The 23722-nt window shown below is 48.1% G+C and overlaps 1 protein-coding gene and 1 non-coding gene across 2 annotated transcripts; one reads left to right on the top strand and one right to left on the bottom strand.

Moving 5' to 3' along the window:
• The first annotated feature begins 285 nt into the window (after window positions 1–285).
• On the top strand, window positions 286–357 carry trnae-uuc (transfer RNA glutamic acid (anticodon UUC)). The gene has a single exon. It is a non-coding gene; the product is annotated as a tRNA-Glu (tRNA).
• Window positions 358–1346: 989 nt separating this feature from the next.
• Window positions 1347–23577, bottom strand: uspl1 (ubiquitin specific peptidase like 1). Its single transcript, XM_064982475.1, has 9 exons — window positions 23446–23577; window positions 22926–23105; window positions 21925–22047; window positions 16885–19267; window positions 16470–16580; window positions 13935–14070; window positions 8424–8549; window positions 7560–7720; window positions 1347–4478 (listed from the first exon to the last, which is right to left on the bottom strand). The coding sequence occupies exons 2-9, from the start codon at window positions 22983–22985 to the stop codon at window positions 2176–2178; spliced, it is 5403 nt and encodes a 1800-aa protein (XP_064838547.1). The 5' UTR covers window positions 22986–23105; window positions 23446–23577; the 3' UTR covers window positions 1347–2175.
• Window positions 23578–23722: the final 145 nt, after the last annotated feature.

Below are 23722 nucleotides of genomic sequence, written 5' to 3'. Positions count from 1 at the left end.
GAGTTGGGCCTCTCTCTTCGTCTTCTTCTCTGGCTATGGGGAAACCTGCGCATTGGTACAACATTTGGGAGATGCACGGCGATGTGGTACAACGCTTGATTTGGCCTCAGCAAGCCTCCAGAGGCGCAATTTACTCCACACCCTCCATACAAAGCCCCTTTCTCGCATTGTAGGATCAAGAATAAATCGGCTTTTAAGGGACTGGTGTGTGTGGTAGGAAGGCCTATCAACTCCCCTTTCTCTTCTGGAAACATTACACTGCTGTATCGAGAAACTACAGCAGCATCCCATATGGTCTAGCGGTTAGGATTCCTGGTTTTCACCCAGGCGGCCCGGGTTCGACTCCCGGTATGGGAATTAGTGTTTTGTTACTGTTCTTACTTCTGAATAGATATTGTAAGCATTTATTTTATATTTACAAAACAAAATCTTATTTTACAATAACGGCCAACTACGGACAAACCCTCCCTTAAACCCAGACGACGCTGGGCCAATTGTGCGCTGCCTAATGGAACTCCCAATCACGGTCGGTCGGTTGTGATACAACCCGGGGGTCGAACCTGGGTCTGTAGTGACGGCTTTAGCACGGAGTTGCATTTGCTTACATATTTCTACAATGACGCGTGCATCCATCACGTTCCAATTGGCGACGAGTATTCTGCGCGAAAAAGACAAGATAGTCAAGTGAATATTAAATAAATCAGTCTAGCTCGTACTGACTGTTACATTATTGTCGCCAATAATGAGAATATGTCCTACCATTAAATGAAACATTGATCCCGCCAACTGATAAAAATTATTTACGTAGCATCAGTGAAAAGCCGAGCATGGGGAAAATGGATATGCCCTTTCGCATGTTCTCCACTAGATGGCGTCCTAGCACCGTCGAACAGTCGGACCTGGTAAATTAAAGTTACGCAGCTCTTAGCTTCAGTTTATGATCAGAATAAGTGGCCGTTGAACTACTTACCAATTAATTTATAATATTTAGTAGTTAACACATTTTATCACCCTGTAATATAGACCACAACTACAAAAAGCTAGTCGGTTTGTGTCATCACGCCACTCATTGCCATGGCAACAGACGGGAACCAGGCTAGTTGATTCTCACAAATCCCCCCCCCCAGACTTGATTTCCTGTAGACTGACGGTATGTCACGTGACACTGAGCATTTTGTATACTGATTGATTATTAGAATTCACAGTATATTCTTTTCCACTTGCTACCATAATACACAAAAATATAAGATTAGGGAGAAGGCCTTGAGACCATCAACGATCCTGTCCAGGTGGTGTAAAGATACATCAAGCAGACTCAAATATTAGATACCGGCTCAGACAAGGCCTTCGTTTAAAGAAAACATTTGATTTTATTAGAATTATATACAGTATCCAATCCTGTACAACATTTTACAACAGTCACTTTTCGTATTACAAAAATTACATTCAAAAACAACCGATGGACAAGATCAGAGTTCCAACCACCACTAAAACACAAACCCAGCTTTTTTTTTATCTTAGTTGTCAGGATTTTAAGTAATTCAGAGAAAATGTAAATAAAATAATTAAAAAGGCAAACTAAAGCAAAACGGTATCATGATTTCTTCAGAACAATCCGAAGCAGGATCAGACCACTCGCCTTTTAACCTTACAGAATACCCCGAAGGAAGCTCTATATTTCACATTCGTTTAAAAGCCTCAATCTGTCTTATTTTTTATTTATTTTTTGACTTGAGGACCTTATAGGACCTGGTCTAAATATAGTATATAGGGAATAAGGTGGCATTTAGGACAAAGCTTCAATTGAGTATCAACATTATTTTGGAAACAAGTAAATGCATGAATGGTATGGGAGTGTTTATTTTAAACGGCTAGCTGTTAAGATTCCACTTTGTGTGACACATGCTACCAATAACAGAACAACCCACTGATGTCACGTACACACACACACACACACACACACACACACACACACACGCGACTGAAAGGTGCAGTAGCATGCCGTTTCTCCTGGCAACTCCACTTCCTATATAGTGATCTTGTCAACGAATTAGACATGAGAATCTTTTCATTGAACAGAATCTGTAATACTGACCAGGGAGACATCTGAGCTAAGCTTTGATGTTTAGGCTCAGGGGTTTGGTAAGCAGATCCTAGACCTGTGGTTAACGAAGCCTAGAAGAACAGGTCGAAAGCACTGAGTGCTTCCGTCTCCATCTGCTGATTGGCCGACCCCGATATGAACTCCTCCAGGAAGTTCTCACCGGAGGTCATGATTGGCTCATCTAGACCAGGCAGTGGCATTACTACACCGTGATTGGCCGGTTGTAAGGTCGCAGTGGTCATCATCTGTGAGGCTCCACCAATCGCATTCCCCCCACACGCCAAGTTCCCTCCCCCTTCTTGCCCATTGGTGGTGAGCATATCCAGGAAGCCCGTGCTGTCCGGTGATAGATTGCTGGCAGTCGTCGCGGGCGACAGAAGGTCAGCGAAGAACTCGTCGTAGGCGGGGCCGTCGTAGGCGGAGGTACTGGAGCTAACAGTAGAGGGGGAGCGAAGGTCGGCACAGTCTGGTCCGTGGGTCACTTCCTGTCCTACTGCAGCCGCCTGGAAACCCAACTTCTGATTCAGCTTCTCCAGTTTCTTCTTCTTGGCTTTCAGCTTCTTCAGCAGCTTGTACCTGAGGGCTTCGGTCTCACTGAGGCCAGCCGGAACCTTCGGGACCTGGCCACCGGGGCCTTGATTCCTGGAGGAAGAGATTTTATGGAGCTCCGTGACTCCCGGAGAAGAAGGAAGTGAGGTCATGATAGGATACGCTGCTGCAGTGTTGTCGATAGGGGGTTTTCGCGAGGCGAGGGCGACAGGCTGACTTGGTGTCTTTTGAGAGAGGAGCTGGGTTGGAGGTGAAGTCTTGGAAGAGACATTGTTTATGTTTGTATTTACGTTCCTGCTCCTGGCCTGGAACCCTCCGTACATCTCGGCAGCCTTCACCGGCAGGGCCTCGTTGTCCTCTTTACTGAGTCTGGCTTTGGGGAGAGGAGGAGGCTTCTTCAACCTGGTGTCTGGGTTGGGGGGAGCCATCTTGGGGGTCTGTCGGCTCTGTGAAAGCTGCTGGAACCGGTTGGGTGTCGAGTGGTTCAACTGACTGGGTTGTCTCTGGGTGCCGGGGGGAGTGGGGGTGGCGGTGGGGTGGCGGCTGAGCAGGTACGACCAGTGGGAGTTGGGGTGCGGTGGCGGAGGGAGACTAGGCGTGCTCTGCAGAGAGTTGGGGGTATTGGGGTGGGGCGGGGGCGGGGGAGGGAGACTAGGCGTGCTCTGCAGAGAGTTGGGGGTATTGGGGTGGGGCGGGGGCAGGGGAGGGAGACCAGGCGTGCTCTCCGGAGTGTTGGGGGTATTGGGGGTTTTGGGGTGGGGCAGGGGAGGGAGACTAGGTGCTGCGGTGCTGGGATCCACATATGATGGTGACATCACAGATACAACAGAAGGCAGGATTATGTCACCACAGTTTCCAGAAAGTGCCATTGGTGTTGTTGTGACCACCTTCGCTGCAGCAGCAACTGGAGCGTTGGACGCCATTTTAGGTCTATTGCTTCTCCTCCTGATCCTGGGAGGACTAGGAGTGACTCCTTCAGAGTCGGTCTGAGACGGGCCGTCACTGCTGTCAGGGACAAACTCACTGGCCGTATCGGGGGACGTTGGCCTTTCAGCGACGTCTTCGTCGTCTGTTTCAGATTCAGTGGGTACTTCATGGGCAGATGGGGTCGTTTCATGGGCAAGTGGGGTCGTTTCATGGGCAAGTGGTGGGGTCTCAGATCCAGGAGCCGAGAGAAAGCAGACGTCTCTTCCATTTTGTTTGGGAGCCGGGGTGATGTCGTCCAACGGTCTGCTCTCAGAGTCCATTTTGACCTCTACGAGCGTCAGGGTGACAATGTCGTCGTGGGAGAGGCCTTCGAAGGTGTCGAGCAGCGTGGCAGAACCGATGGACGGGTCACCGGCTGTTACCGCGGTGTCCATGACGTCATTATCTGTGTTGTCAGACACCGTCAGCGCCTCGACAACGGCCGTGTCATTGAGAGGGAGGGGGAGAGAGAGGTCGTGAGACCAGGACTGGAACGGTACATCAGCGAGCATGGATGTGGAACCGATGATGATGGGAGACTCTACGTTATTCGTTAATGTTGTGTCCATATTGTTATCTATGTCGTCTGCCGTTATGGTGGCGTCCAAGTCGTCAGAGACCGTCTGAGAAAGGTCTAGAGATTCATTAACGACAAAGATCTGGGCCGGGTGAGGTTCTTTCTGTATCAAGGAAGTGCTCGTCAGGTTTTCGGGAGGAGAAGAGCAGGGTGTCTGTGGGTTGTCCGGTCGGTCTGTCTCCAACTCCCAGAAGACAACGTGGATCTCTCGAGGCGGGACAGCCAGCTGGGTGTGCGAGACACAGTCAGGATGCTTCAGGTCGTCGAACTCTAACCATGATCCTGTTGGAAGAGAGAAGGTTAGGAATGGGTTTTATACACAGTTACTAGTCACAGAGGAATGGGTTTTATACACAGTTACTAGTCACAGAGGAATGGGTTTATACACAGTTACTAGTCACAGAGGAATGGGTTTTATACACAGTTACTAGTCACAGAGGAATGGGTTTTATACACAGTTACTAGTCACAGAGGAATGGGTTTATACACAGTTACTAGTCACAGAGGAATGGGTTTTATACACAGTTACTAGTCACAGAGGAATGGGTTTTATACACAGTTACTAGTCACAGAGGAATGGGTTTATACACAGTTACTAGTCACAGAGGAATGGGTTTTATACACAGTTACTAGTCACAGAGGAATGGGTTTTATACACAGTTACTAGTCACAGAGGAATGGGTTTTATACACAGTTACTAGTCACAGAGGAATGGGTTTATACACAGTTACTAGTCACAGAGGAATGGGTTTTATACACAGTTACTAGTCACAGAGGAATGGGTTTATACACAGTTACTAGTCACAGAGGAATGGGTTTTATACACAGTTACTAGTCACAGAGGAATGGGTTTTATACACAGTTACTAGTCACAGAGGAATGGGTTTTATACACAGTTACTAGTCACAGAGGAATGGGTTTTATACACAGTTACTAGTCACAGAGGAATGGGTTTTATACACAGTTACTAGTCACAGAGGAATGGGTTTTATACACAGTTACTAGTCACAGAGGAATGGGTTTTATACACAGTTACTAGTCACAGAGGAATGGGGTTCATACACAGTTACTAGTCACAGAGGAATGGGTTTTATACACAGTTACAAGTCACAGAGGAATGGGTTTATAAACAGTTACTAGTCACAGAGGAATGGGTTTTATACACAGTTACTAGTCACAGAGGAATGGGGTTTATACACAGTTACAAGTCACAGAGGAATGGGTTTATAAACAGTTACTAGTCACAGAGGAATGGGTTTATACACAGTTACTAGTCACAGAGGAATGGGTTTTATACACAGAGGAATGGGTTTTATACACAGTTACTAGTCACAGAGGAATGGGTTTTATACACAGTTACTAGTCACAGAGGAATGGGTTTTATACACAGTTACTAGTCACAGAGGAATGGGTTTTATACACAGTTACTAGTCACAGAGGAATGGGTTTTATACACAGTTACTAGTCACAGAGGAATGGGTTTTATACACAGTTACTAGTCACAGAGGAATGGGTTTTATACACAGTTACTAGTCACAGAGGAATGGGTTTTATACACAGTTACTAGTCACAGAGGAATGGGTTTTATACACAGTTACTAGTCACAGAGGAATGGGTTTTATACACAGAGGAATGGATTTTATACACAGTTACTAGTCACAGAGGAATGGGTTTTATACACAGTTACTAGTCACAGAGGAATGGGTTTTATACACAGAGGAATGGGTTTTATACACAGTTACTAGTCACAGAGGAATGGGTTTTATACACAGTTACTAGTAACAGAGGAATGGGTTTTATACACAGTTACTAGTCACAGAGGAATGGGTTTTATACACAGTTACTAGTCACAGAGGAATGGGTTTTATACACAGTTACTAGTCACAGAGGAATGGGTTTTATACACAGTTACTAGTCACAGAGGAATGGGTTTTATACACAGTTACTAGTCACAGAGGAATGGGTTTTATACACAGTTACTAGTCACAGAGGAATGGGTTTTATACACAGTTACTAGTCACAGAGGAATGGGTTTTATACACAGTTACTAGTCACAGAGGAATGGGTTTATACACAGTTACTAGTCACAGAGGAATGGGTTTTATACACAGTTACTAGTCACAGAGGAATGGGTTTTACACAGTTACTAGTCACAGAGGAATGGGTTTATAGGGTTTATACACAGTTACTAGTCACAGAGGAATGGGTTTTATACACAGTTACTAGTCACAGAGGAATGGGGTTTATACACAGTTACTAGTCACAGAGGAATGGGGTTTATACACAGTTACTAGTCACAGAGGAATGGGGTTTATACACAGTTACTAGTCACAGAGGAATGGGTTTTATACACAGTTACTAGTCACAGAGGAATGGGTTTTATACACAGTTACTAGTCACAGAGGAATGGGTTTTATACACAGTTACTAGTCACAGAGGAGTGGGTTTATACACAGTTACTAGTCACAGAGGAATGGGTTTTATACACAGTTACTAGTCACAGAGGAATGGGTTTATACACAGTTACTAGTCACAGAGGAATGGGTTTTATACACAGTTACTAGTCACAGAGGAATGGGTTTTACACAGTTACTAGTCACAGAGGAATGGGTTTATACACAGTTACTAGTCACAGAGGAATGGGTTTTACACAGTTACTAGTCACAGAGGAATGGGTTTATACACAGTTACTAGTCACAGAGGAATGGGTTTTATACACAGTTACTAGTCACAGAGGAATGGGTTTTACACAGTTACTAGTCACAGAGGAATGGGTTTTATACACAGTTACTAGTCACAGAGGAATGGGTTTTACACAGTTACTAGTCACAGAGGAATGGGTTTTACACAGTTACTAGTCACAGAGGAATGGGTTTTACACAGTTACTAGTCACAGAGGAATGGGTTTTACACAGTTACTAGTCACAGAGGAATGGGTTTTACACAGTTACTAGTCACAGAGGAATGGTTGACATGCTCCCTTCTCAGACCATTCTTCAGTAGCAGGAAGGCGCTGAAGCCTTGTGATAAATAAATGGATTTTTTGAAGGTATTTCTGGTACTCTGTCCATGTCTTTTATATGGTTACCCCCCCAACACAACGTAAAGAGTCCTACCGATTGGCACTTTATAAACGAGACACATTATTGGACAGACTGACTTTTCACTTATAAAAATCTAGATTTATTTCTATCCATAAAGGATAAAGGAAGTATGAAGAAAAATGAATAAAATTCACTCAGTGACCAGTAAACAACAACGACGACGATACTAAGTAAGGAATCGCCCCAGGGGACAAATTAAAGTTATACCTGAATTGAGTTGAAACAGACATTAAATTAAATAAATTAAATACCAACTGACCGTCAGGGATACGTATCCAGCTGACCAGGTGGTTGAGCGGCTGGTCGTACTGCAGGACGGTGGTGATGGAGTACCTCTGCTGCTGGAAGGTGAAGGAGTACGCGCTGAGGTCGTTGTCAGGGAGACCTTCCGCAAAGTGTAGCACAAACACAGGAGACAGCCTGGAAGAAACGACACAGGACATGTCAGGAAACAGAAGGAGAGACAACACTCTTCTCCTCCTCCATGTGCACTAACTGAATAACTAGGTAAAGGAAAAGAGAGACCAGAGACAATAGACAGAGAGAGAGAGAGAGACCAGAGACAATAGACAGAGAGAGAGAGAGAGACCAGAGACAATAGACAGAGAGAGAGACCAGAGACAATAGACAGAGAGAGAGAGAGAGACCAGAGACAATAGACAGAGAGAGACCAGAGACCAGAGACAATAGACAGAGAGAGAGAGAGAGAGACCAGAGACAATAGACAGAGAGAGAGAGAGAGAGAGACCAGAGACAATAGACAGAGAGAGAGAGAGAGAGAGACCAGAGACAATAGACAGAGAGAGAGAGAGAGAGACCAGAGACAATAGACAGAGAGAGAGAGAGAGAGACCAGAGACAATAGACAGAGAGAGAGAGAGAGACCAGAGACAATAGACAGAGAGAGAGAGAGAGACCAGAGACAATAGACAGAGAGAGAGAGAGAGACCAGAGACAATAGACAGAGAGAGAGAGAGACCAGAGACAATAGACAGAGAGAGAGAGAGACCAGAGACAATAGACAGAGAGAGAGAACAGAGACACTAGTCAGAGAGAGAGAACAGAGACAATAGACAGAGAGAGATCCACACCAGGTATGAAAAGGTTAAAGGTCGCGCCCTCACCTCTCCAGCACCAACATCCTGGCTTGCTTCATCTTATTACACTTGCAGCAACGTGATTGGTTGGCAGCATTGAGAGGGTGCCAATCAGAAACCACCTTGGTGAAAGTGGTGAGGGTCTTGTTACATCTGAAAAGAAAAACACATTTTCACAGTTTGTGTTTCTTCATCTGAATAATGACACACACACACTAGTGACGTGTGGGTTGACTCCCTGTGTGTGTGTGTGTGTGTGTGTGTGTGTGTGTGTTGACTCAAACTGCGGTTATATCTGCGGGGTGGGAGGGTTTAGGGTGATTAAATACTGTGTGGATGAAGAGCTGACGGGTTGAAGAAATAATAAAGAAAAGAGAAAACAATTCCTTAAAATATAATTCATTGGTCATTTTTATATCGAGAGGCTACATTGAGGTTTATCTTTCATTATCTGGCGTCAGTGCGTAAATCTAAGCTTTAGGGCCTAACTGCACCAAATAGCCGACACGCCAATCGCCCAATGCTTTCAGGAACGGGCAGAGAAAGTTACCGTTGATCCATGGTGGGAAAAAAGACAATGTCAGCGTTTAATTCTGTTAGAGACAAGCTGCAAAATGGAGAGTTGAAAATAAAGAGAAGGGAGGGATGGAAAAGTAATGTTGGGAAAAGATTTGTTGACGTGGTTAGAGGATGATAGCAGTGCCGGCTACGCTACGGCTACATTCCGGCTACGCTACAGCTACGTTCCAGCTACATTCCGGCTACGCTACAGCTACATTCCGGCTACGCTACAGCTACATTCTGGCTACGCTACAGCTACATTCTGGCTACACTATCAGCATCATGACAGCTGATGGTCCCTAACTGTGGTTGAAATACTGTCTGTAGAGGTGCTGTCTTTATCAGCATCATAACAGCTGATAGTATTTCAACCACAGTTAGGGACCATATGTAAAGGTGCTGTCTTTATCAGCATCATAACAGCAACATAAAATATGCAACCAAGACAAATTGAAATCTTATCAGAAACATGTTGGGTCATTTTCACAGGTTTCTATGTCCTTACAACCGGTCAAAAAAAATCTTTCCCATTTTTTGGGGGAGGGTTAATTGCATTTTCTCCCCGGTGCCTAAATGTCTTTGCTCTGCCAAAGAAACAGAAATGACAGAAAACTTTTGATGTCAACTCGATTGAATCATTCATTCTATCGATTAATGACATTCTGGTGAGCTTGATTTAGTCGTCTAGGGCAACATGTAATAACAGAATAGAAGCCGCATGTATCCAATTAGACAGTTGACTCAATCATCTTTTTGAAAATGTGAAAATGTCTTTAATTTTATTGGTTTAAAATGGTGTATGTGTTTTATCTTGTATTCTTTTGAACATGAATGGGGGCATTTAGAGGTTACTATATATTTGAAAAGTATTCAGACCCCTTGACCTTCTCACACATTTTGTTACATTACAGCCTTGTTCTACAATTTATTAAATACATTTTTTCCCTCATCAATCTACATGTATTTAAATGTTTCTTTTTTGCAAATGTATAAAAATAAATATATATCTTTCTTATTTAGTATTATTATTTACATAAGTATTCAGACCCTTTGCTATGAGACTCAAAATTGAGTTCAGGTGCATCCTGTTTCCATTGATCATCCTTGAAATGTTTCTACAACTTGGAGTCCACCTGTGGTAAATTCAATTAATTGGACATGATTTAGAAAGGTACACACCTGTCTATATAAGGTCCCACAGTTGACAAGTCATACCAAAGCAAAAACCAAGCCATGAGGTGGAAAAAAATTGTCAGTAAAGATTTGGGGAAGGGTGGCCTCCATCATTCTTAAATGGAAGAAGTTTGGAGACTCTTCCTAGAGGTGGCCACCCGGCCAAACTGAGCAATCGGAGTAGAAGGGCCTTGTTCAGGGTGATGACCAAGAACCCGATGGTTCCTCTGTGGAGATGGGAGAACCTTCCAGAAGGACCACCATCTCTGCAACACTCCACCAATCAGCCCTTTATGGTAGAGTGACCAGACGGAAGCCACTCCTCAGTAAAAGGCACATGACAGCCCACTTGGAGTTTGCCAAAAGGCACCTAAAGACTCTCAGACCATGAGAAACAAGATTCTCTGGTCTGATGAAACCAAGATTGAACTCTTTGGCCTGAATGGCAAGCATCACATCTGGAGGAAACCTGGCACCATCCCTACGGTGAAGCATGGTGGTGGCAGCATCATGCTGTGGGGATGTTTTTTCAGCGGCAGGGACTGGAGACTAGTCAGGATCGAGGGAAAGATGAACAGAGGAAAATACAGAGAGATCCTTGATGAAAACCTGCTCCAGAGCGCTCAGGACCTCAGACCGGGGTGACGGTTCACCTTCCAACAGGACAAGAACCCTAAGCACACAGCCAAGACAACGCAGGAGTGGCTTGGGGACAAGTCTCTGAATGTCCTTGAGTGGCCGAGCCAGAGCCCGGACTGGAACCCCATCTAACATCTTTGGAGAGACCTGAAAATAGCTGTGCAGCGACGCTCCCCATCCGACCTGACAGAGCTTGAGAGGATCTGCAGAGAAGAATGGGAGAAACTCCTAAAATACAGGTCTGCCAAGCTTGTAGCGTCATACCAGAGAAGACTTGAGGCTGTAATCGCTGCCAAATGTGCTTCAACAAAGTACTGAGTAAAGGTTCTGAATACTTATGTAATGGAGATACTTTATACATTTGTAAAAATGTCTCAAAACATGTTTTTGCTTTGTCATTATAGGGTATTGTGTGTAGATTGATTAGGATATTTATGTATTTAAATCAATTTTAGAGTAAGGCTTTAACGCAAAAAATGTGGAAAAACTCAAGGGGTGTGAATACTTTCTGAATGCCCTGTAGAAAACATTGAACGGAAGGAGGCCAGGTCAATAAATACATTTTCACAAAATGCAGATAGAACAGTACAGTCCCAAGCTCTCGAAATATCCTACCAAAATATTGGAAATTATAAGCGAAAACATATCCTAATCCTTCCATGTAAATCCTGTACCCCAGGTCTGTTAGAAAATATATATAAAACACATGTGGTCTGTCGTCAGCCTACAGTGTATTTTCTATATTAGTGGGTTGGGGGTCAGGTGAGGGCCTCAGATTTTCACTATATAGTCGGGTGGTTGCAGGGTGAACAAACAGCTGACAGCACCACTAACCCCTCTGGTCCCGTTGAGTCGGTCAGTGTCTCATTACACTCCCGTTTCTGTCAACCTCCCTGTCGTTGCCATTCAAAAGACCAGTTCATCAGAGAGACACAGCCATATTCACGAGGGGGCGCAGTGTTTCGCTGGTCTGCGTACCCACATACAGCAGCCCCCCCCCCCCCCCCCAACCCCCAGACCTTTTTGCGACCCCCTCTTGCAGCATTACTGGACCTAGTTTGTTGAAGAGTCATAGTCACAACAATAACTTTACATAGTGTGTCAGCCACATTTTACTTTTGGCTCTTTGCACTGAGAAAATGTCGTCCAATAACTGTTGTCTGTAATTGGTTTCTCAGAGCCACAATATGACCAATACACAAAAAAATAGAGGAAGGAAATTAGATGAGTTAAATATTTGTTTTCATTCACGACTCGCTTTCTAAATCGATTTCTATCGTTCCTCTTTTAAAAGAAGACATTCTCAGAGTAAAAGACTGGGCTCTCCTCCAGCAGTCCAATTACCACTTCACCGGTCTCCCCCTCACTTCCCCGCTCTTTCTTGCAGCCCATCTCAGCAGCGTGTTGTGCCTGTGTAGGATGCTGTTACAGGCCAGGTGACCTGTCCGCTGAAAGTAGGAGAAGAGGCAGATATATCTGCTCTCTGATTGGCCATTAGGTTCATGTGACAGAGTCGACAGTGGGAGGAGTCGACAGTATGTTTATTTAACCTTTATTTAACTAGGCAAGTCAGTTAAGAACAAATTCTTATTTTCAATGACGGCTGTTCAGGGGCAGAACGCCAGATTTGTACATTGTCAGCTCGGGGATTTGAACTCACAACCTTTCTGTTACTAGTCCAACGCTCTAACCACTAGGCTACCCTGCCGCCCCAGGGCAGTGGGAGTCGACAGCATTGCAGTGGGACGACCATGAAAAATGAAGGAGTCGTCAAAAACAGATCTTCTAGGATGATGACTAATGGGGATATTGATCACTAAATCACTGATCGAGAAATGAATGTCACAGAAAGGCCATAAAGATCATCAAGGACAACACCCACCCCGAGCCACTGCCTGTTCACCCCGCTATCATCCAGAAGGCGAGGTCAGTACAGGTGCATCAAAGCTGGGACCGAGAGACTGAAAAACAGCTTCTATCTCAAGGCCATCAGACTGTTAAACAGCCACCAGTAACATTGAGTGGCTGCTGCCAACACACTGACTCAAAATCATTGACCACTTTAATAAATGGATCACTAGTCACTTTAATAATGTTTACATATCTAACATTAGTCATATCATATGTACATACTGTATTTTATACCATCTATTGCATCTATGCTGCTCGCCCATCGCTCATCCATATATTTATGTGTAGATATTCTCATTCACCCCCTTTGTGTGTAGGTAGTTGTTGGGGAATTGTTAGATTACTTGTTGGTTATTACTGCACGGTCGGAACTAGAAGCACAAGCATTTCACTACACTGACCATGTGTATGTGACCAATAACATCTGCTAACCATGTGTATGTGACAATTAACATCTGCTGACCATGTGTATGTGAACATTTGATATATTCTCCATTGAAAGTGCTTCTTTAGTCCAAGACTCAAGTCAAATCAAATCAAATCTTATATATCACATACACATGGTTATCAGATGTTAATGCGAGTGTAGCGAAATGCTTGTGCTTCTAGTTCCGACAATGCAGTAATAACCAACAAGTAATCTAACTAACAATTCCTAAACTACTGTCTTATACACAGTGTAAGGGGATAAAGAATATGTACATAAGGATATATGAATGAGTGATGGTACAGAGCAGCATAGGCAAGATACAGTAGATGGTATCGAGTACAGTATATACATATGAGATGAGTATGTAAACAAAGTGGCCTAGTTAAAGTGGCTAGTGATACATGTATTACATAAGGATGCAGTAGATGATAGAGTACAGTATATACATATGAGATGAGTATGTAAACAAAGTGGCATAGTTAAAGTGGCTAGTGATACATGTATTACATAAGGATGCAGTAGATGATATAGAGTGCAGTATATACATATGAGATGAGTATGTAAACAAAGTGGCATAGTTAAACTGGCTAGTGATACATGTATTACATAAGGATGCAGTAGATGATAGAGTACAGTATATACGTATACATATGAGATGAATAATGTAGGGTATGTAAACATTATATTAGGTAGCATTGTTTAAAGTGGCTAGTGATATATGTATTACATAAGGATGCAGTAGATGGTATAGAGTACAGTATATACGTTATAGGTTTAATCTCGGTCCAGAAAACTGTCCCCAACAAGTTATCGACGCCTCTTACTTGGTTTGGGTGGCATGCCTGCAAATTGCCGAGTTACACTGAAACTGCCAGTCACACTCATGCTGGAAGAGCCGTTCAGCCCAGGAGTCAGCCCCGAGGAGGAGAGGCAGGACAAAAACCAGCCTCTCATTCTGACCTGCAGGAGAGCAGACAACACAGCAGGGGTCAGGGTGAGGTCAGGGGTCAGGTAAAAATCAGGTCCGTCTGGAATCGATGGTAATGTTAGGGGCTGTGTGTGTGTGTGTGTGTGTGTGTGTGTGTGTCTCCTAGAAGAGGTTCAGATCGGGGATGCTGCCTGAGGGACCAGAAGAAAAGGGACAATTTGTTGGGAAACACGACAACAACAAAACATTGCGAAAACTGAAAGAAAAACGCGCCTATTTTCAGAGTGGAGTTGTCACAATAACAACATTTTACTAACGGTATCAGGCCAAGTATCACAATACCAAAACGTATCATGACACCAAGTAGTATGGTGATACCACAGGGCCCTCCTCCTCTCCAGGTCGCCTGTTCCCGTTTTCTACAGGCTCTGCACACGTGCTACACAAACCCCTGATCTTCACACCTCTACTCAATACAACACACTGAAGTTAACGTCACACACAGCATGGTAGCAACACAACAACATGGTAGCAACACATGACAACACAGCATGGTAGCAACACATGACAAAAACATGGTAGCAACACATGACAACAACATGGTAGCAACACATGACAACATGGTAGCAACACATGACAACATGGTAGCAACATAACACAACATGACAACAACATGGTAGCAACACATGACAACAACATGGTAGCAACACATGACAACAACATGGTAGCAACACATGACAACAACATGGTAGCAACACATGACAACAACATGCGAAACAGGCATTTGGAATATCGCACAAAGACATAAATTCAAACTAATTGACTTAATTCGATATATCGCCCAGCCCTAAATTGGAGCAGAAATTTTGAGTCGTGTTTTCTGTGATTTTTTTAGCAGGTCACACGTGTTATTGGATAAAACACTCATTCCGACGTCCCCCATTCCGACGTCCCCCATTCCGACGTCCCCCATTCCGACGTCCCCCATTCCGACATCCCTCTGAACCCAGATGTTCTGTTTGGAGGACGTGGTCGGGGGGCATTCTGTGCTCAGACATTAATTACCAGAGAGATGGATGTGATCACACGGGGAGAAGACTCCCCATTCAGACGTAGAGTGATAGACCACCCCCACAAAGTTTTATTCTCATGGATGGACCCATTTTGAGATCAAATTATTGCCTGAAAAAAAAAAAAGTCTAATTTTCACCTCTGTGGAAATCGATTAATTTGTTGGCCATGAGAACTGGGTGCCGGTGAGCTTGGGGGACTGGGTGCCGGTGAGCTTGGGGGACTGGGTGCCGGTGAGCTTGGGGGACTGGGTGCCGGTGAGCTTGGGGGACTGGGTGCCGGTGAGCTTGGGGGACTGGGTGCCGGTGAGCTTGGGGGACTGGGTGCCGGTGAGCTTGGGGGACTGGGTGCCGGTGAGCTTGGGGGACTGGGTGCCGGTGAGCTTGGGGGACTGGGTGCCGGTGAGCTTGGGGGACTGGGTGCCGGTGAGCTTGGGGGACTGGGTGCCGGTGAGCTTGGGGGACTGGGTGCCGGTGAGCTTGGGGGACTGGGTGCCGGTGAGCTTGGGGGACTGGGTGCCGGTGAGCTTGGGGGACTGGGTGCCGGTGAGCTTGGGGGACTGGGTGCCGGTGAGCTTGGGGGACTGGGTGCCGGTGAGCTTGGGGGACTGGGTGCCGGTGAGCTTGGGGGACTGGGTGCCGGTGAGCTTGGGGGACTGGGTGCCGGTGAGCTTGGGGGACTGGGTGCCGGTGAGCTTGGGGGACTGGGTGCCGGTGAGCTTGGGGGACTGGGTGCCGGTGAGCTTGGGGGACTGGGTGCCGGTGAGCTTGGGGGACTGGGTGCCGGTGAGCTTGGGGGACTGGGTGCCGGTGAGCTTGGGGGACTGGGTGCCGGTGAGCTTGGGGGACTGGGTGCCGGTGAGCTTGGGGGACTGGGTGCCGGTGAGCTTGGGGGACTGGGTGCCGGTGAGCTTGGGGGACTGGGTGCCGGTGAGCTTGGGGGACTGGGTGCCGGTGAGCTTGGGGGACTGGGTGCCGGTGAGCTTGGGGGACTGGGTGCCGGTGAGCTTGGGGGACTGGGTGCCGGTGAGCTTGGGGGACTGGGTGCCGGTGAGCTTGGGGGACTGGGTGCCGTTGAGCTCAACTAGTTAGATGTCTTTGCCTCATTGTCCACAGCTCCTGTTCCTTCCCCTGATTTCTTCATTTTAGCGCCCTCTTCCTCCTACCTCAGGGTGCATCCCAATTACCTCTTTTTCAGGAAGTGTGCACTTGTTTCAATCGCTTCATGGATTTTAAAAGAACCCGTTGTTCTGTACGACTCAGTTGGTAGAGAATGGCTCTCGCAACGTCGGGATTGTGGGGTTTCACTCCCCCTGGGGGGGGGACCAACCTTTTAAAAACGTATGGACGCAGATTCTTACCCAGTTTACATTTCAGCAGAGGCTCCAGCAGTTTAAAGATGGCCGTCCTGATGGCCTGCATCTCGGTCTGGACCCTCTGTGACACGGCGGAGGGCACACGGACGACACCATCTGGAGAGAGACGGGGAGAAGGACTCGCATCAGGTGTAATAAACATTCATGTAGGACCAACAAAAAACAACAACAACAAACAAAAAAAACACTTGTTTGGGACTTCTCTGGAAAGTGGAAAATGCAATCCAATGGCAAAGAGACAGGAATACACAAGAGATCCTGTTGACGCCAGCTGTACTGCATAAGAGCAAGAGAGTGTACGAATACATTCTGTCCCATTTCAAATAGATATTCAGCCCTTAGCTGCCAATGTGGTACATCAATACAAAATAAACTTTAGTAAATAGATATGTCCACCCACCTGCGCCAGTGTGTTGGTAGGCTGCGCTGAGACTACAGGCTCGGTCGTACCTCTCACACAGATCCCAGACCGGTTGACCTACAGTGGGCCTCTTGATGGGTCGTCTGTCCCTCAGGGTGCGACAGTGGACCAGCGCTACCAGCAAGGTGTCCAGCCAACCCAGACTGTGCTCATTCTTCCAGAACAGGTGAGGTCCGGGAACTGGGACCAACTCCCCCGTCGAGATCAGTCCCGGGTCAAAGTCGGGCAACACTTCCTGCGTGTATTTAATAATAGGAGTCTTTCTTGGCCGGCCCCTTTTCTTTTTCGGCGCCGGTGTCAGGACTTCCACTTCCTCTTTGACGCTTACTTCCTGTTCCTCGTCGCTTAGTTGTCGGGCGTTGTGAGCTCTTCTTCTAGCTCTGATAGGACCGTCATCTTCCTGACCATCATGCACTTTGCTCTGACTGAGGTCCACACTGCAGGGTCTACAGACCCCCTGCGGGGGGCGCTCTTCATCCTGTATCTTCTCTTCCCCGTCAAAGACAAGCAGATCCTCCTCATCTTTCTCTAAAGCAGGGACAACCTCAACCATGGCAGGTATAGACACAGCCTCCAAGGCCACCAGTGCAGCGACTTCTTCCTCCTTCTCCGAGGCGATTAGAACCAATTCTTCCTCATCCTCTTTCTGTAAGACACTTAGCCCCTCCTTCATTCCAGGTGAAGCCTCTTCTAAGACAGTTAGAGCCTCCTGCAGGACCAGGACAGTCTCCATGGTAGGAACAGGCTCCTTTCCCTCTGCATCTTCCTCCCCTGGGACAGGTGGAGCCTCCTCGAGCAGAGAGACAGCCTCCCCTAGCAGAGAGACAGCCTCCCCTGGGACAGGTAGAGCCTCCTCTAGCAGAGAGACAGCCTCCCCTGGGGCAGGTAGGGCCTCCTCCCATGGGACAGGTAGAGCCTCCTCTAGCAGAGAGACAGCCTCCCCTGGGACAGGTAGAGCCTCCTCTAGCAGAGAGACAGCCTCCCTTGGGACAGGTAGGGCCTCCTCCCCTGGGACAGGTAGAGCCTCCTCTAGCAGAGAGACAGCCTCCCCTAGCAGAGAGACAGCCTCCCCTGGGACAGGTAGAGCCTCCTCTAGCAGAGAGACAGCCTCCCCTAGCAGAGAGACAGCCTCCCTTGGGACAGGTAGGGCCTCCTCCCCTGGGACAGGTAGAGCCTCCTCTAACAGAGAGACAGCCTCCCCTGGGACAGGTAGAGCCTCCTCCCCTAGCAGAGAGACAGCCTCCCCTGGGACAGGTAGAGCCTCCTCTAGCAGAGAGACAGCCTCCCCTGGGACAGGTAGAGCCTCCTCTAGCAGAGAGACAGCCTCCCCTGGGACAGGTAGGGCCTCCTCCCCTGGGACAATCAGAGCCTCCTCTAGCAGAGAGACAGCCTCCCCTGGGACAGGTAGAGCCTCCTCTAGCAGAGAGACAGCCTCCCCTGGGACAGGTAGAGCCTCCTCTAGCAGAGAGACAGCCTCCCCTGGGACAGGTAGGGCCTCCTCCCCTGGGACAATCAGAGCCTCCTCTAGCAGAGAGACAGCCTCCCCTGGGACAGGTAGAGCCTCCTCTAGCAGAGAGACAGCCTCCCCTGGGACAGGTAGAGCCTCCTCTAGCAGAGAGACAGCCTCCCCTGGGACAGGTAGGGCCTCCTCCCCTGGGACAGGTAGGGCCTCTAGGAGACAGACTGTGTCCTGTAAATTAGGGACAGTTACCCGTGGAGCCAAAACTTTCTCTGGAGCATCCACATTCTTCTCTGGGGCAGAAACAGCCAAGTCTACGGGAGGTAAAATCTTCTCTAGGGCAGAAACAGCCTCGTCTAAGGGACAGATAACCTCCTTTGGTGCAGGCTCAGCGTCTACAAAAGACAGTTGTGACGTAGGTACAGTCTTCTCTGGGAGAGGCAACCCCTTGTCTAAAGTAGGTGTAACCTCCTCTGGGAGAAAGACACCATCTTCTCCCTCATCTAGGACATTCTGGTCCATTTCCTCTGGTATCGGCCAATCAGAATCCCTGTGGTATCCATTGGCCCCTCCCCTCTCAGGAAGTGGATAGTTGAGGGTTTTATCCACCAGCTCCATGTCTGTGGGTTCAGATTGGCCGATTCTCTCCTTCTGTACTGTGTGCTTCATCTTATGAAAGCAGTCTTCGCCATTGAGTTCGGAGCTGGTGATCCTGACGACTGGGCGACTCTCATTCTGTGACACGGCCTCCTCCGATCGTGCGCTTTTTGGGGAAGATACAGAGTCTCCAATCTCCAACCCACTGGGACTCTTCCTCTTCCTCCCCGTCTGTGTTTGGGGTAGAGGGGGTACGAGGCTGGCCAGGACATCTTCCAAAGGCCGCGAGACCAGGGGAAACAGGCACTGTGGGCGGGGGCCAGAGGGTAGAGGTTATTCAGATGGGTAGGCTTATTATAAAAACAGGCTAGTCAATTAAGAACAAAATTGTTATTTAAGGCCTGGCAACAACAAATAAATGATTATAAACGGGTATCTGGAAACATTTTGAGCCTACAACTTGTATTCTCTCTTTCTGTCAAGGTGAGGCCAAGGACAGCATCCACTCTCTATAACGTAGCACGGGGAAAGGACCCGTTAGCAGGAGGACGGGGACAGGACCCGTTAGCAGGAGGACGGGGGAAGGACCCGTTAGCAGGAGGACGGGGGAAGGACCCGTTAGCAGGAGGACGGGGGAAGGACCCGTTAGCGGGAGGACGGGGGAAGGACCCGTTAGCGGGAGGACGGGGGAAGGACCCGTTAGCGGGAGGACGGGGGAAGGACCCGTTAGCGGGAGGACGGGGGAAGGACCCGTTAGCGGGAGGACGGGGGAAGGACCCGTTAGCGGGAGGACGGGGGAAGGACCCGTTAGCGGGAGGACGGGGGAAGGACCCGTTAGCGGGAGGACGGGGGAAGGACCCGTTAGCAGGAGGACGGGGGAAGGACCCGTTAGCAGGAGGACGGGGAAGGACCCGTTAGCAGGAGGACGGGGGAAGGACCCGTTAGCAGGAGGACGGGGGAAGGACCCGTTAGCAGGAGGACGGGGGAAGGACCCGTTAGCAGGAGGACGGGGGAAGGACCCGTTAGCAGGAGGACGGGGGAAGGACCCGTTAGCAGGAGGAGGACCCGTTAGGGGAGGACGGGGAAGGACCCGTTAGCAGGAGGACGGGGAAGGACCCGTTAGCAGGAGGACGGGGAAGGACCCGTTAGCAGGAGGACGGGGGAAGGACCCGTTAGCAGGAGGACGGGGAAGGACCCGTTAGCAGGAGGACGGGGAAGGACCCGTTAGCAGGAGGACGGGGAAGGACCCGTTAGCAGGAGGACGGGGAAGGACCCGTTAGCAGGAGGACGGGGGAAGGACCCGTTAGCAGGAGGACGGGGAAGGACCCGTTAGCAGGAGGACGGGGGAAGGACCCGTTAGCAGGAGGACGGGGAAGGACCCGTTAGCAGGAGGACGGGGAAGGACCCGTTAGCAGGAGGACGGGGAAGGACCCGTTAGCAGGAGGACGGGGAAGGACCCGTTAGCAGGAGGACGGGGGAAGGACCCGTTAGCAGGAGGACAGGGGAAGGACCCGTTAGCAGGAGGACAGGGGAAGGACCCGTTAGCAGGAGGACAGGGGAAGGACCCGTTAGCAGGAGGACAGGGGAAGGACCCGTTAGCAGGAGGACAGGGAAGGACCCGTTAGCAGGAGGACAGGGGAAGGACCCGTTAGCAGGAGGACAGGGGAAGGACCCGTTAGCAGGAGGACAGGGGAAGGACCCGTTAGCAGGAGGACAGGGGAAGGACCCGTTAGCAGGAGGACAGGGGAAGGACCCGTTAGCAGGAGGACAGGGGAAGGACCCGTTAGCAGGAGGACAGGGGAAGGACCCGTTAGCAGGAGGACAGGGGAAAGGACCCGTTAGCAGGAGGACAGGGGAAGGACACGTTAGCAGGAGGACAGGGGAAGGACCCGTTAGCAGGAGGACAGGGGAAGGACCCGTTAGCAGGAGGACAGGGGAAGGACCCGTTAGCAGGAGGACAGGGGAAGGACCCGTTAGCAGGAGGACAGTGGAAGGACCCGTTAGCAGGAGGACAGGGGAAGGACCCGTTAGCAGGAGGACAGGGGAAGGACCCGTTAGCAGGAGGACAGGGGAAGGACCCGTTAGCAGGAGGACAGGGGAAGGACCCGTTAGCAGGAGGACAGGGGGAAGGACCCGTTAGCAGGAGGACAGGGGAAGGACCCGTTAGCAGGAGGACAGGGGAAGGACCCGTTAGCAGGAGGACAGGGGAAGGACCCGTTAGCAGGAGGACAGTGGAAGGACCCGTTAGCAGGAGGACGGGGGAAGGACCCGTTAGCAGGAGGACAGGGGAAGGACCCGTTAGCAGGAGGACAGGGGAAGGACCCGTTAGCAGGAGGACAGGGGAAGGACCCGTTAGCAGGAGGACAGGGGAAGGACCCGTTAGCAGGAGGACAGGGGAAGGACCCGTTAGCAGGAGGACAGGGGAAGGACCCGTTAGCAGGAGGACAGAGAAAGGACCCGTTAGCAAAGTGTCCGACTGTATTACCAACAGTAACAGAATTCACCCATGCCTTAAGACCCTCGTAATACTGCCACTACGTCAGACAGCAAAGCCAACCCAGACACTGAAACAATGTTTTTACAGGAAACTACTAAAACGGGCATCTTGTTTCAGACAAACTACTAAAACGGGCATCTTGTTTCAGACAAACTACTAAAACGGGCATCTTGTTTCAGACAAACTACTAAAACGGGCATCTTGTTTCAGACAAACTACTAAAACGGGCATCTTGTTTCAGACAAACTACTAAAACGGGAATCTTGTTTCAGACAAACTACTAAAACGGGCATCTTGTTTCAGACAAACTACTAAAACGGGCATCTTGTTTCAGACAAACTACTAAAACGGGCATCTTGTTTCAGACAACCTACTAAAATGTGTGTCTTTGCTCCTCACTCATTGGCCCTGCTTTGTGAAATACCCCACTGTTTTAGTTGATGTCGTGCTGATTGTGTTCGCCTACCTGTGGGTCAGTGCAGAGGGTGATGACCTCCTGGATGCTGATCCTATAGGAACGCAGAGCCCGAGTCTGCCCTTTAGCAGCACACCACGGACAGGTCTCCAAAGAGGCTGAGCGCTCCTGGATCTGCAGGAGGGACCAATCATTATGACAACAAAGAACATGTTAATAACTTGATCGATATCAGGAGAAGGGAGGGCAGCTTTGTCGCCTAGGAGACAACACACCGTAAAACGTTGCAGAGCATCGTACAGCGTAATTGAGAACAGTTGAGTATCGCTGAGTGTCATACAGTATCATTGAGTAAACATGGAATATCTTTCTAAAGATAATTCAGTGCATTAGTGCAGGGGAGGGTAATTCCAGTCCTCGAGGGCCTGATAGGTCAGTTTTGCCCCCCCATCCCCCTTGCTAACACACCTGACTCCAATAATCACCTAATCATGATCTTCAGTTTAGAATACAATGTGATTAATCAGCTGTGTCTGCTAGGGATGGAGAAAGAGCGTAACACCCCCCAATCAGGCCCTGGAGGACTGGAGTTTCCCCACCCCTGTTTAGGTGTATCGAAAACACGGTCATTGACATATTATCTCAATATCTTATAATCAATGTCATATAGTACACTGGAGTATCAGGTCAGAGTACACAGGATCATTGAGTTTGTTAGAGCGAGTATCAAAGTATCAGAGCCGAATATTACAGAGTCCTGTCCAATCATAATGAAGTTCGCTGATTTGAGTCTGAGTTCACAGGGACATTGTGTGCAATACACCAGATGGCATTTCAATTGATGTAAGCCTCAAAAAAAAAAAAACATCCACACAAACGTTTCGCCTTTTAAAAGCAAAGATTTCCAATTTTCATTGAGTATATTATTTTGTTGGATTTTGATTTGGGTACAATAAAGGAGATTATACCCAATATAAATCCTTAAACCCAAAATAGCTTTGCACAAGTGACAGCAAGGGTAGAGGAGAGGAAGACAAATGAGTTCGACTGACTTTTTCCCAATACCCTGCACGTGGGCCCGGGGCCCCCAAACCAGTGCCTTCGCAACTCATCACAGGCAAATCTGCTGTTCCTTGTTGTTGTTGTGTCCAGTGCTGTCTGTGTCCAGCGCTAGTCACTATACATTACCATATCCCTGTGACCAACCAGGCTCACCTCCTCCGCATGAAGGGCTACAGGGAGGGGGAACAGCACATTGCCAAAGTTAACGTAGCAAAACGTTGGCATTACGTTTGGATCGCACGCTAACGGATTAACGTTAGGTACGTCCACAATTGTTAGTAATAATGTCAAAATACAGTTCATATGATCATACATGGATCAAAGTGCTACTATGATACCATATGAAACTCGTAACACAAAAAATATATAAAAATACCAACGTTAGCTAGCTTGCTAATCTAAGGTGGTGGATAGCTAGCTTATTAGCCATGCAAGCTAACCTTAGCAAGCTACCGAGTAATTCGAGAATGCGCTGCTGGACCTCAAACCTGGCTATTATTTTTTACCTACCTCGCTAAAGAGCATACTCTATTAAATTTAGAGACGATGGTAATCACGATAATTCATCAACTCCTGCCGGTGGTGTGTGGCTTTCCATTCGCATCCCTGTATCGTGGTCGAAACTTCCTGTTTCCGGTTGGGGGCATGAAGCCGGTTTGTGTAGCAAACTTTACCTTCCCCCTTTCGAACGAGGAAACAAGCCGTTGTTGTACCGCCTCCCACTGGTCAGATAAATGTATTACACCTTATTGTCTAGACTTGGTACAATGTGATTCAAATCGAGAAA

This window comes from Oncorhynchus masou, chromosome 12 (assembly GCF_036934945.1).
Source record: "Oncorhynchus masou masou isolate Uvic2021 chromosome 12, UVic_Omas_1.1, whole genome shotgun sequence".
Lineage (NCBI taxonomy): Eukaryota > Metazoa > Chordata > Actinopteri > Salmoniformes > Salmonidae > Oncorhynchus > Oncorhynchus masou.
The sequence above is the reverse complement of the archived record's forward strand: the minus strand, read 5'-3'. Positions and strand labels throughout refer to the sequence as shown.